General features: G+C 45.5%; 1 protein-coding gene across 1 annotated transcript in view; it reads right to left on the minus strand.

The window, feature by feature from the left end:
• The window catches only part of ZHX2 (zinc fingers and homeoboxes 2), a 7,703-nt gene extending 4,133 nt beyond the window's left edge, over positions 1–3,570 (minus strand). The window contains exon 1 of the mRNA XM_010023483.1: positions 1,068–3,570. Coding sequence (XP_010021785.1) covers positions 1,072–3,570 — 2,499 coding nt within the window. The 3' untranslated portion in view covers positions 1,068–1,071. The remainder of the gene's footprint in view (positions 1–1,067) is intronic.
• Positions 3,571–13,615: the final 10,045 nt, after the last annotated feature.

Consider the following 13,615-nt stretch of genomic DNA (forward strand, 5'->3'; position numbering starts at 1 on the left):
CCAATAAATTATTATTTAAGAAATGCTGAAGTATATTACACTTCTTAGACACCAGAAAAATACAATCTCTTTCTAAATAGGTGTTCACTCACTGCACTTGTTAATGCAGGAGTTGAGCTTTCTGTGTGGTAAGTTCTAGCTTAAAGAGACTCCAGTCTGGGAGAGAGAGACTTGGTTATACTGAGCACAAAATGTTACAGGCTCCAGTGAACTCAATTCAACATGCAAGTCAAGAAATGCTGACGGTGGTTGCTCCAGATTTATACCTGTGCAACTGTGATCAGAAACAGGCTTCAGATCTCCAAATAACACGTCCTTTCACGTTGTGAAAGATCGTATAAAACACCCTTAAAGAAAAACCCTGCAGCTTGCTTTTAAATTCAAGGTCCTGTGAAGAAGAGCTGCTAAAACACCCTTACAGCTTAGTCTGGGGCATTTCCCAAGCCTCTGGAGTGAGCAAGCACAACAAAGCAAGGTCAGAGACAGTTCTCACCTGCAAGAGGAGGGGAGCACATTTTTTTGCTTGCTGATGTATAAAGGAGCATCTCCATCCTGGGCCCTTCCCCCGTTACCTTTTATTCTGAGCAGGGCAGGATGCTTGCAAAGGAAGGACCCGAGATGCAAAACCAGGCACAGCCTCTACTCACAGGAGATCAATGATCTTTTAGGAACGGGAATATTAGCAACCAGTGTCACTATTTCTTTGCGTGGCTCAGCTAGCATGTTGTACATCAAGTGCTGCAGAGGTTACATAGGTCATTTAAAGGCAGAAAGTTGAACGTTTAATCACTTATTGGAAAAAAAAAAAAAGAAGAAAAGATATCCCTTATCCAGGGCTTGACCCACAAGGAAACAAGAAACAAGGCAAACGGCACTAACCCCTCCCCTACCATGCAGTTGCTTTAATTTACAAGCAGGATGGGTCTCCCTTTTGTTCAGGCATCCAGCAGGCACAGGGATCCAGCAGGGATGGGCTCCAGGGATTTATACTGAAGAGGGGCTACAGGATGCTGGAAGCACACCCAGACAGAGGCAGGCTCAGAGAAACAGGGCACCATCAGCATTACCTGTCTATACGTGGGCATTTTCTCCAGATATACTTTCAGAGTCAAAGTCCGCCAGCTCTGCCTGGCCTTCGGGTGCTGTTTGGCTCCAGCTGTCTGTACAGTCCGATGCAGCATCCTCCTCACCCACTGTCACCTCCACCCAGTTGACCTCCGCTGGCTCTTCGTTCTCCTCGCTGCCGTGGCCATCATGGCTGTTGCACTCCAACCTGTCCATACCCTCCACTTGATTCCCCAACAAAGAGTCTTTCAGTGGTTCACAGTCTCTTTTTGCTCTCACCACTGGTTTCCCCCCATTCTCTTCATTCAGTTTTTTATGCTCCTGGTAATGCTGCCGAGACACCTCACTACCATTCTTTGGACTCTCCATGTGTTTTGAGCCCTTTTTCTGGCTTTGCTCGTTATGACCATCAACAACGTGCTGCTTCTGGTACTGGTCTATCCATTTAAGTGACCCCGTTCTTAGGGAAGACCGATTTTCCTTGAACCAGCGAACTATTTCAGTTCTTGTGAGCCCAGTCTGAGATGCTAACTGGTCGTACTCCTGCGGCGATGGCCACTGGGTCCTTGCAAATGTGCTTTTCAGTAGATGAATCTGCTCTTGAGTTTTCTTAAATGTGGTGGAGGATCCAGATAGAGCACCAGGGAGCTGAGAGCTACTCAGCAGTTCTGCTTGGCTTATTGCACCATTGGGAGTTCCTTGCTCCTTAATTTTTCTGTATGATCCCATTGAGTCCAAGACAGCTTGCTCCATGCTGTCCCTTATCTTTCTCCGCTCAGAGAACCATGAATCTATTTCCCTCCTACTCAGCTTAGTTTCTACTCGAAGCCTGTCCAATTCTCCTTGGGTAGGAAAAGAGCATCTTAGGAAGCTCTCCTCAAGGACCCTAAGCTGTTCTTGGGTTTTCTCTTTGAATCTCTGAGGAGCAAAATCTGTGTATGGGTGGAACAAGCGGCTGTGTCGACCAGCTGAAGGTGCTATTTGATCCTTCCCTAAAGCATCGCCAGGGATGTGCACAATACCCCTTTGACTTCTGTACCTATGGTCACTGAACCACTTCTTGATCTCACTCCTGGAGAGACCTGTTGCCTCTATGAGCCGGTAGACTTCTGTATCATCAGGAAACTGGCTTGCCATGAAACTGGCTTTCAGCTCTGCTATCTGTTCCTTTGTCTTTTTGCGCTCGCTGGCTGGTGTCAGCGGTACAGCAGTCAGCTTGGCAGGCATCTCAGGCACCTGAACCACGTGAGGACGCTTGGCCTCTGGAGCACTTGATAATGTCTGTATCGTCCTCTTTTGCCCCTGGTTTGGGGCAACAGCAAGTGTAATTGGTGAACAGGAAACAGTTGAACCATTTGACACAGGAGTCAAAACCAGACCGGTCTGGCCCAGTATCTGACAAGGCAAAGCTGTCTGGATGATGGGCTGGGGCATTTTTGCAGTTGTCAAAGGAGCTGGCAGGACGGTGATGGTTTGGGGAACTGCCTGGATAGTACCATTGAACATCTTCTTTCTCGCCTCCTCCACCTCTTCAGGAGACCAACTTATACCATGCTTCAAACGTTGCGTAGCAAACCAGATCCGGATTTGTTCTTCGGGATGTTTTGATGCTGCTGTCAACCATGACAATTCTGCTTGCGTTGGGTAAGGAAATTTATTAAAGGAGTTGATCATGGTTGCATTAGTGTCCAGTGCAGAGTTGTATTTGGTACTGTTCAGAGGTACCGGGACCTTGGGGACAAGGTTAATATTTGGTGGCAGCTGTACAGAGGGCATAACATGGGCTAACACATCATGGAGAAGGTCTCCATTTATACAAGCAATAGCTTCAGTGGCTTCAGTTATGATGCGGGGGAGAGTGCCATCCACGTGGTTTTCTGTAACTCCCTCTTCTGGCTTTTTGGGTCCCTTCTTGGTTTCCCCTTTAGGCTTTCCCAGTTTCATCATTGGTGTTTTATTTGCACTAATTCCCCCATGAAGTGAATCATCACACTCTGCAGTTTCTAGTCCACCGCTTGTGACAGTGACATCGTTAGCAGTGGTCTCAATGGACTGCTCTAAAACAGTCTGATTATTGCGCTTAATTAATTTCAGTTTAAAGTTAGTCTCCCCTGGGTGGTATTTTGTGTTGTGGTCAGATAAAGAATCGTATTTTTTGGTTGTGAAGTTGCATTCAGCACAGACATACAGGGGGTTCAGAATGACATTTGGATGCTGAGTGTCAACATGCTCTGTAAATTCATTTAAGTTTTGTGTTGAGTAAGGGCAGTATTTACACTCATAACCACCCTGGGGCTTCTTGGACTGATTTTCAGCTGGGGGCTTTGCCTCAATCACTTCACAGTCTTTGACTGAGCTTTCTGAAGGCCAATTCTTTTGAGAGTCCTGTTGCGGTGCGCCAGCCCCCTTCTCTTTAGGAACCTCCATGCCCTCGGTGCCTTCCTGCTCCATGACTTCCGAAGTTCGTACCATACAGGGAGTTGTTGATTTTCTTTTGCTAGCCATCGCAGCCGCTGGCAGCGCACTGTCGTCCAAAACGATGACTTTTTGACAGGGCGAGCTGTCAAAACTCAACAGATCTTGCGAACAGCTCCAACTTCCCTTGATTATTTGACTCTATTTCGTTTACTGAAGAATTTCTGCCCCGGTTGCGATCATCAGCTCCGCCAGTAGACCTGTCAGCTGCATGACACCTGTGAAATCAAGCACGCGTCATTAGGCACTGAGCTATAAAACACAGATTCAGCAGAAAGGCACAGCTCGGTATACATGCATTTACAAGCCCATTTTGGACAATGCTGAATTCTGGTTGCCCTGTCATCAACTTAAGAGTTAAAAATCTCCCCACAAAGAATAAAAGCAGTGGGTAATTCACAGTGAAGTGCGCCACAGGAAGAAAATGGCTTTGAAACAAGTAAGATGAACAGACAGGGGCTTTTAATCTCCACTCAATGTGTTTAGTTGGAAAAGCAAGAAGATGCTGCTATAAATACTGCATCTTTTTATAGAAGCCACGGTTTCTATTAATTATTATTTTGAAGCCTGCAGATTTTAAATTGAGTGTGATTTATATTAAACTTAATTACTTCCCACTGACACTTACCTTGTAAATATGTCTACTAAATGATTGTGGTTACTAATGATGGGTGATTTCTAAATAAAGCTATAGGGCCTGCCTCAGTTGTAAAAGTAAAGGCAGAAAAAAAGAGTTAATGCAAATCAACACTTTCAAAGATCTGTGTCTTGATGAGAGGTGGGTTCAAAGAAATTGCAGCAGATCTATGAGCCCTGTCAAGTCTTTTCTGGAACTAAAGTTTCCTTGAAACACCACTTTCCACTCAATATTGACAGAGGTAGCTAGCAAAGGTCACAGAAGCCCTCAGATACCGTTTAAATAGGGTCCCTTCCTGTGACCCTGCTGATATTCTCATCAAGCCCAAACTGTGCACTTCACTCTACAGAATTAAAATAAATCAATTTTTAAGCACGATTCATGCACTGAAGTGGTTTTGGAAGTTCCCAAATGCAACAATTCTGTAAAACGTATTTTTAAAAGCATCCGAGATCAACATCAGCCAGAACAACCACAAAGAAAAAAAACACACCAGCTGTTTTAGGATCTACCTGTGCTCGCCAGGAGTGGGTGGAGGGAGGAAAGGGAATTTAGTTGTCAAAACAGTTTCATTAACTGGGGGAAAAACAAAAGGTAAGACCTGCAGTGATTTTTGTAGCAGTGTATTAAATGGAGAATCTGAGCTAGAAATCTAATGAAAGATGCACCAGCCCATGCAGGGGGATGGACTAGATGATCTTTAAAGGTCCCTCCCAACCATTCTGTGATTCTATCATCTCATGTCTGGCCAAATGTACATTTTCTTATTGTGAAGCCTGTAAATGATAAAATGCATCCAGTACCCAGCAGACACAAAGATCAAACGAGACAAAATCCCACTGCAATTACATCGGGACACATCCAACATTAGCAGACAGTTTATAACCACCTCAGTGCTGTTCCTGAACCTGCTCCTCTTGCTTGTGCATTGGCACGAGAGCCAGAAATAGTTGCTGCAAAGGTAGCCACTAACTTCTCAGTTCTGTTTGCAGCTGATGAATAGTTTGCAGGTCTCCAGAGTATGTTTCTGCTACTCTGCCCATCACAGATCACACCACTCCTGTACATATGGAACCTCAAAATGATACACTGCCAGAGGAAGCATCTCCAGCTGGGGATAAGAGCCTGGATGGCAGCTTCCAGCGTGAAACTGTTCTCCATACACTAAGAACTTCCTACACACATTCTCCATGAAGCACCTTCACAGATACAGCTCCTGCAAAATACAAGATACAAAACACTAAATGTGCACCACAGAGAAGATGCTGTTTGTTATATTGTGGATACCCCAGCATAGCTACACAGTGCTCTGTGCTCACAGCCACCACTGCCTCCACACCTCCCAGCCCTGACAGAGCCCAGGGATGCTCCTGCACATTCACTTCTATTTGGTGTGCTGGACCATCTGGTTGACTTCCAAGGGTGCCTTTAAAGGTTCTTCCCTGGGAACGGAGTATCTTTGCTCGGCTCTGTGAAACAAAGATGGGGTTGCCCCAGCCAGGACAACACAGTACCACTTCCCTTTAACCTGGGATCACCAACATTGTCACTGTTATTCCCCAAAGCATTAGCACACCTCTGAGCCCACATATCCTCTCTCATTTCCTTTTTCCCTTCTCCCTCTTAATAAAAAACAATGCCTGGTTTTCTACAGATTTGTGCTGACTTTTAAAGTAGATTACACTGAATATTCTCTATTATTTCTACATATTCCTTTAAACTTGCCTTCTACTTCCTCTCACAACCATTTGTGGCTTGCTGCATCCTGCTGCAGATGGGATCAGAAGTGAGACAAACATGAAACTGCCCAAATACCTGTCTTCCTCACCACACGTTTTAATGATACTTGCAGAAAATGAATTATCTTTGAAGCTTTTCCCTTTGTACCTAATTTGGCTGAAACAGGACAAAAGATGAGAGAAGAGGCAGAATGGGCTCTGTAAGCCTGGCTGCTCCAGAAGCAGGGTGAAGGTGATCAGGTCACCTCACACTCTGTGCCTCAGATCCCACTGCATTTGTGACATTGACTTTCATAGCTGAGGGAAGAGAGATGCAAGTCAGTGCCCGGGGGCAGGGTGGTGCAGATGAGGATGGAGCCACAGCTCTCAGGATGCTCCTCTGCCGTTCGCTCTCCCTCCCAAGCCATGCAGCTGTACCCAACGGTCTGCTGCTTTTCTGATGTGTGACCTCCTGCAAAATTCATGTGGCAACATCAGTAAAAGGAAGAAAATTCAAAAGACATCATAGGCAGAGCAAGGCTGATTTATGTTTCACTGAATATCCCCCCACACGAAGGAAGAAAGAGCCAAGAACAAAAAGAGAAAGGGATGGGATGCAAGAGAAAGAGGGGAGAATGAGAAACATCTAGGTTACAACTTTGAATCAGTCATAGTTTTCTTGAAAGTCGGACTAAATGTTGAACTCCAGAATCTCTGTAAACTCAGTAAGCTCCCACCTCTCGTGAGGACATGAGGATCAGCCCCAAGCAAGGATGCTCTGATCAGGAGGAAGGGCAAGGGCCAAGGTCCCTCCAAAACATGTATCAATGGGTGGCCAGCTGAAAAATTCTCTCAGCTATAGTTTTACTAGAAAACTGTCAGACTGTTGCTTCTCCTCCATCTTCTGTTCCACAGTTTGGTTTTCTGCATGTCTAGTTGCTGGTTGCTAACCCTACACTTTGAATAGTTTTCCTGCCACATGAGAATCACTATCCACCACAGAAATCAAGGCCAAGTCAAATGCTTCTTTTTGGAGGTCAGTAACAAACCCAAATGTGTTTTGTTCCAAGATGCACAGTTTGGGGGGCTCAAGAGCAGCCAGAGACTGTCTTTGTACCTTCTACCTGTGTCCTGAAAGAGAGGGAGGAGACGATGCCCAAAACCTGTATGAGCAACAAGAGTGTACTGGGACTTCCAACCCATGGCTCCTTCAGGAACTCAGTAAGGATGTCATTTGGGCTAAATCAACACACAGTTGCTAAGGAGGATGGACCTTCCCATGGCACATCTCTGGGAATCACATCATGTATGTTTGCAGGGCCTGCCACGTTTCATCTGAGGACATCAGAGAGAGCAGCAGAAGCATCTCACAGGTTTCAAATAAGCCACTCGCCAGAACATCAAAGCCCCAGCAGACAGCCTTAGATACATGGCGCTGCTCCTGATAAGAATTTTGAACTGAAGTGATGCACTTCAGCTCCTCCAGTTTGGGAGCAAGGTGGCTGTCCTGCTGGAGCTCAAGGACCAGGGCAAAAGGCAAACGTGACCCCACACACCTCTGATTTCACCTGCAGATGGCTGTTCCTCCACCTAGTGACAACTACCCAGTTTTGCAGGGGGGAGAGAAGATACCCCTCAGCAACAGCCAAGGCTTGGCAACCAGCACATCCTAATGGGAACCCAAGTTACACTTCATCACATGAGCCACGTCACACTCATCCCTTCAAGAGGCAAAATTCACACCTGATGCTCAGTGAATGGGGCTGCACCATGGACAAGTCAACATCTATCCTTAGAGCTGGCTTGGTTCACCCTTTATGTGTCATTATGGACAAGACCGTGGACAACTAACCTCCTTTTCGGGCTGCTGCCACTGTGGGATGGCAGGAAGCAGACAGTCCCCCAAACAAAGAGAGGGAAGGCAGCGCTGACCCCTCCAGCTCACCTGCCACGTTTCCTGCTTGTCTTGCCACACTGCAGGGGTTGAAGAAAATAAAACCATCCCATTTTTTGATATTTTTTTTAAATGAACACCCAAAGCAGCAAAAGGCAACAAGCTGAAAACACAAAAGCACTCAACTCCAAGCAGACAGCTGCCACTGTGAACGAGGTCCAAACCAAACCACAGAGAGCCCATGTGCAGCACAAGATTTGATTTCCTTCAGTAGAGCCATTTGGGACATGAGCACACAGGAGAGAAGCCACATGTTCTTTAATACCTATTTCCCCAAAAGTGCATCACAGCAGTTATGAGTGAGGCCCTCGTCTGGTTCTGTTTAATATCAATTAACTACATAACCCAGCCACAGTCCTCTGATCTTTCAAGCCCTGTGAAAATGGCTCTGGAGCATCTGATGTGACAATGAAGTGGGATCGTTTGGCAAATCTGTGCACAGCTGAGGAAACACCAGAGTGGTACCTGGGCACTTGGCCCCAGACTGGGGAAACTGTGGAGAACCACATGGGGGAAATAAACCATGCTTTTAGGCACTGGAAATGTTTGTCTCTGTAGCAATGCTGCCTTCCAGCAGATAACTACAGTTCAAGCAAAGGGATGGAAAAAATAAACCACAAAGCTCTCTCTTGCTGAGCATTGAAATCCTTTCACTTTCCCATCTTCCCCTTGTGCACAGAGCTAGTTTTATACCACCCTCCCCCAAAAAAGGCAAATATTTGGGTAGAGACTGAACTCCTTTTCTGCAGTGCTGTTCCCACATGGGCTCCTCCAAGGTGGTGTCAGAACAGGAATTTTCCATGGCAGCTGGGACACAGCCCAGTCACACAAAGCATGGGCCAAAACCCTGTGAGCTGCGTCTGGGGAAGTGGTAGGGCAGTGGAGAGACAGGGCGAGATGCTGTCTGTCTCCTCTTGTAGCCCAAAAACATGAGTGAATGTGGAAAAGGCTGTCCAAAGACAATCAAATTTGAAGAGGCATCATATTAAAAAGCAGGGGAAACCTTAATTTTGGCAGAAAAGGAAAAGCACACCAGAAATATCACCACTTCATGCTGCATCTTGCTTCAGCCAAGGTCTGGAAGAAAGTAATACCACAGAGGCTGGAACAGGTTGAATCCCCTCCCAGTGCAAATGGATCTTTACTTCTCACAGATATACCTTGCCTTTTTATTTATAAACAAACAAAAATGAAAGAAAACCACTTCAGTGACACTTGTGTGTTTTGCCAATGAATCACCACCATAAGGATACTTGAAATAAGTGCAGAAATACATGGGGGCTCATGTGTAAGGAACCAGCTGATGTTTAAAGAGGATGGAAGCATTTTCTTGCTTTTACTGCTTAGGAGCTCATGTCTCCATGAACAGTATCTTCTCTGCTACATGAGACAAGCAACAGCAGATTACACCCTTGTAACTTCACACCCCCCTGTCCTCCCAGGAAACCCTTCCCCATGTCTGAACATGATGTTTTATATCACAAAGGTACAAACTCCTCCTTATGGCTTTCCCATGCTCCTTTCCTGAGCTTGGGGATGCAACAGGAGGAACAGAGGAGGAGCTCAGCACAGCACCAACCAGAGCTCACTAGCAAGCATTTGTTGGACATGTCTTTTAGTCTCCGTGTTTTTCTGGGATACTATCCCACTTCATCATGCAGCAAACCTCAACACAGATGCCGTGCTGTGCCCTCGGATGCCAGCCAGGCCCTGGTGCTCACCGCCTTGCACACACCACAGGTTGCTTCTTAAAGCAAAGACACCCCTGCACTACTTTTTTCTTGAGATGAAGAATTTGCCACCCCCTCCAGGACGTGTGACCAACCACACCATGATGAACCCCAGTGTGTTCATTTCCTGCTAGTTTCAATGGTCCTTTCCCTCTTGTGACCTTCCAAGCTTGTGGGTTCCTGGCTCCCCCCAAACCTCAAAAGTGTGTGAGCATCTCTGCTTCTAACACTTGGCTCCAACGCAAGTGGCTGCCCAGAAGTCATGTCCTTAAGAGTTTAGAGCAAAGCAGAAATTAATTGGTATTTCTTGACAGCATCATAACCCCCACACAATCATCTACTCTTCACCCATGAAGGCTGCAGCAACGTGAAACACATGCAGCACAGAGCTGAGCTCTCATCCTGCTCCGTATCACAGACGCTGAACTCACGTTTATTAACGTTGCAGTAATACTATTCTACAAATCCAAGGATGAGAGGTGAGATACACATTTCATGGTGCAAAAAAGGAACACGCCTAGGGTGATATTTTTCCTTCCTTACAACTGTTTTTAGCATGCAGCTGCTTCAGTAATATCAAAAAGCACATCAGCCAGCACAGCAAAAAAAGTGCTGCTGCTCTCCGCTGTGATAAAACACTTTAAAACATTGCTTAATTACATGCAGGAGAATAAGCAGAAGCAAACCAGGGCAAATAATTCCTGCATGGTGGATCAGGACTGTAATAATTTACAGAAGAAAACCATAGAAAGGCAGGTTTTGTGAGCTAGAGCACAGCTTTTAAAACAGCATTTAAGTGAGAGCAGCCTAGAGCTCCGACACTTCCGCAGCTCTTTGTAACCTGAATAAAACACAGCTAATGGGGAGGTATAGAGATTGTTACAGCAATAATTTTTGCAGATACGTAAAAAAATACATTTGAAATTCCTATACATTTTCACATAGGTCAGTGTAGACATTTTTAATTAGGAAAAACAACACCCAACAAACCCATGTAGATGTTTGTAGCAGGGAGCCTTGGCCATGAATTTTTGCCTACAGAGAAGCAGCAATTCATCATTTTTCTTTCATTAAGGACCAGAGGCTCACACCTTTCAAAGGTGATCAGCAAACCAAACTGCCTCCAGCACTCCTGGCTCCCCAGCAATGTGTCCTGTGAAACTGCATGCCAACACATCGGAACGGAGGCAGAAGCAAACACAGCACACATCCCACCTCTGCCTTGCTCCCCTACAGCATGGTCACTGTAAAAACACATAGATAAAACAAAAATTAGGGTTTCTGGTGGAGATGGGCTGAGGGGAGGAAGAAACAGGGTTTCAGAAGGCACCAAGAGTAGTAGAAAACCCTGGAGAACCATGTGCCTAAGCCAATCCACTTGAAAGGTGCCTCTTTACATTAATAGCTCAGCTGCAATGCGACCACTGTGTAGAGATAAAGCAACTTCTTCTGGAAAACACAGATATTCTGGAAAAAGGAACCCCAGCCCTCTGTAGGCTTTACCAGAACAGGTTGTGTCAGGCAGAGCCGTGCAAGAGGCATATTTCAGAGTACACCACTCACAGGCTATTCTTTTGAACTGAAACGTTTGCTGCAAAGCTAAAGACATGGGAAATATGGTGGGGTTTCTGTGCTGCATGTCGTACGAATGCAAGAGGCCAACCACTTTCCAGAAAAGGGGAAGTTGAACATTGTGTGCTGTGAATTTTCTATTATAAGTACTCATCTGCAATCACTGGCTTTTTTTTCTCCCCTTCTTTAAATGCAGGCTTAAGTATAGTTGCTAAAAACTGGATTAGACCTGATTTTAGTGTTTTCAGTGGAAAAATGATAGAGTGATCTACTTGGACTGCTTCATGCCCTAAATATATATATATATTTATATTGTAGCAACTATCATTTGTCCTAGCCTTAATCTCAGGCTACACAGGAGATGGTCCTTCTTCAGGAGGGCACACATTGGAGTGGATGGGGAAAGCAAAAGGCAGGAGGGAGAGCACCAGAGTGCCAAGGTGGGGACAAAATTCCAGGTTTCCTTGCTTCTCAGCCACTGCTTTCTCCTCCCCCCCCCAAAAGGCTGGTAACCCATGGCTTGCACACACAGTGGGGCACACGGGCAACCACAAGGGCTGCAGCTCCCACTGGTTTCTGAAGTTGGGGCAGCCTGGGAAAAGCTTTCTTCCTTGTAGGCCAGAGGCCCCGGCTCTGGTGTCCTGCTGAGCGTGGCTCAGTGGGTGCCCTCCACCTGAGACGCAGATGCTAAGGGATGGAAACAGACCCAAAATCCCAGTGGCATTTATGATTGCCAATGCTCAAAACCCAAAAGGGAGCTAATGGGTGCAACTGCTGGGGCCTTGCTCTCTCCTTTGGGAAGGAAAAATATAAACTGACCTCTTCCAAGCAAGAAGACCACCTCCCTGGGGAACCTGTGCCAGTATTTTACCACCCTCATTGTAAAGAATTTTTTCCTTACATCCAGCCTGAATCTGCCCTCTTTAGTTTAAAACCATTATCCCTATCCTATCCCACCAGACCCTGCCAAAAAGTCTCTCCCCACCTTTCTTATAGGCCCCTTTTAAGAACTGAAAGGCCAGAATAAAGTCTCCCCAGAGTCATCTCTACTCCAGGCTGTACAACCCCAACTCTCTCAGTCTCTCTTCATAGGAGAGGTGCTTCATCCCACTGATCATTTTTGTGGTCCTCCCCTGGATACTCTCCAACAGGTCCATGTCTTTCCTGTACTGAGGACTCCAGACGTGGACACAGTACTGCAGGTGAGGTCTCATCAGAGTAGAGGGGCAAAGATGCATGAACCGCCCATGCAAGATACAGCCAGATCCATGGGGGCTGAACCCTCTGCTCCAAAGATGAGTCACATACCCTGTCAAAATCATCTCCTTTAATCAGTGTGTTTACTCCTAGGGTGGGTACTTGCATGTTCATAAGAGAGAAATAAAGACCAACAGATTTTTTAAGAGAGAAATAGAAACACTATAAAAACATTCATTCTAATTAGTTTAATTACTTGTCTGTGCAGCTCACTGAATCCTCATCATCGGACTGGATTAAACTGACTAGATTGAAGTAATTCTTCCTATTGAGTTTTTATCCACACCATGTGGTGGGAGGACTAGATCGTCATAGACACAAAACAAATTATCTGTAGGCATTATCTTCAGCTACATGGGTAAAACCTGGATGTATCCCATTGTCAATTTTATGCAGGGAAAAATAGCTTATTCTATTTGAATGTTCAGCTTTATTTCTTTTCAGATACGTTTTTAAAGAGTGATTTTTTTTTCCTGGCAAAGGGAGGGGTGTTGAAAATGTATTCTTTGCTTAAACAATTTTAGCAACCATTTCCCATTTGTTAAGATTGAATATCTTAACAGCAATGTCTGGTCCCTTTTCTCCTTTGTGTCATCCACCAGTCCATGACACTGCCATCTAGACAGGGTACAGCAGTATACATTTCCTATAACACAATGTATTATTACATATTCTCCCACTTCAGGTCCTCTTCAGGTCAGGTGTTATTATAGGGGAACTATCAGTGAAATACTTCCAAAACAGAAAGAAGATGGGCTATGACACAATCAAGTCATTTGATTTCTTTACTCCACATGCTTACAAAGCTTAATACAGAACTTTTCCTGCTTTAGTACTTTCCACACTGCTCGTCTCCCTTGGCAGATTTTCCTGCCCTGGGATCCTCCAGCACCCTGCCTTTAGTCAGCTGAGGGTCATTTTTTTCCAAGTAAAACTATCAAGGCACTTCCAAACACTTTTGCAGGTGAACTGCAAAGGGGAAACCCAAGTAAAAATCACACATACGTTCTGGGCATCTCTCTTGCTTGGTGGCAGGGGAGAAATGAGCTCTAACTTTCCCAGATAACAAGCTTTCACTTCCCAAGAAGTAGCCCCTAAAGCCCCACATCTCTTGGCTCAGGCAGCACATAACACACATCACAACAGGAAAGAGAGAAGAGCACCCAGAGGACCTTACAGGGGGGAAGGAGAAAGCGCTGAGGCCAGG

This window comes from Nestor notabilis, unplaced genomic scaffold, assembly GCF_000696875.1.
Source record: "Nestor notabilis isolate BGI_N333 unplaced genomic scaffold, ASM69687v1 scaffold4621, whole genome shotgun sequence".
Lineage (NCBI taxonomy): Eukaryota > Metazoa > Chordata > Aves > Psittaciformes > Psittacidae > Nestor > Nestor notabilis.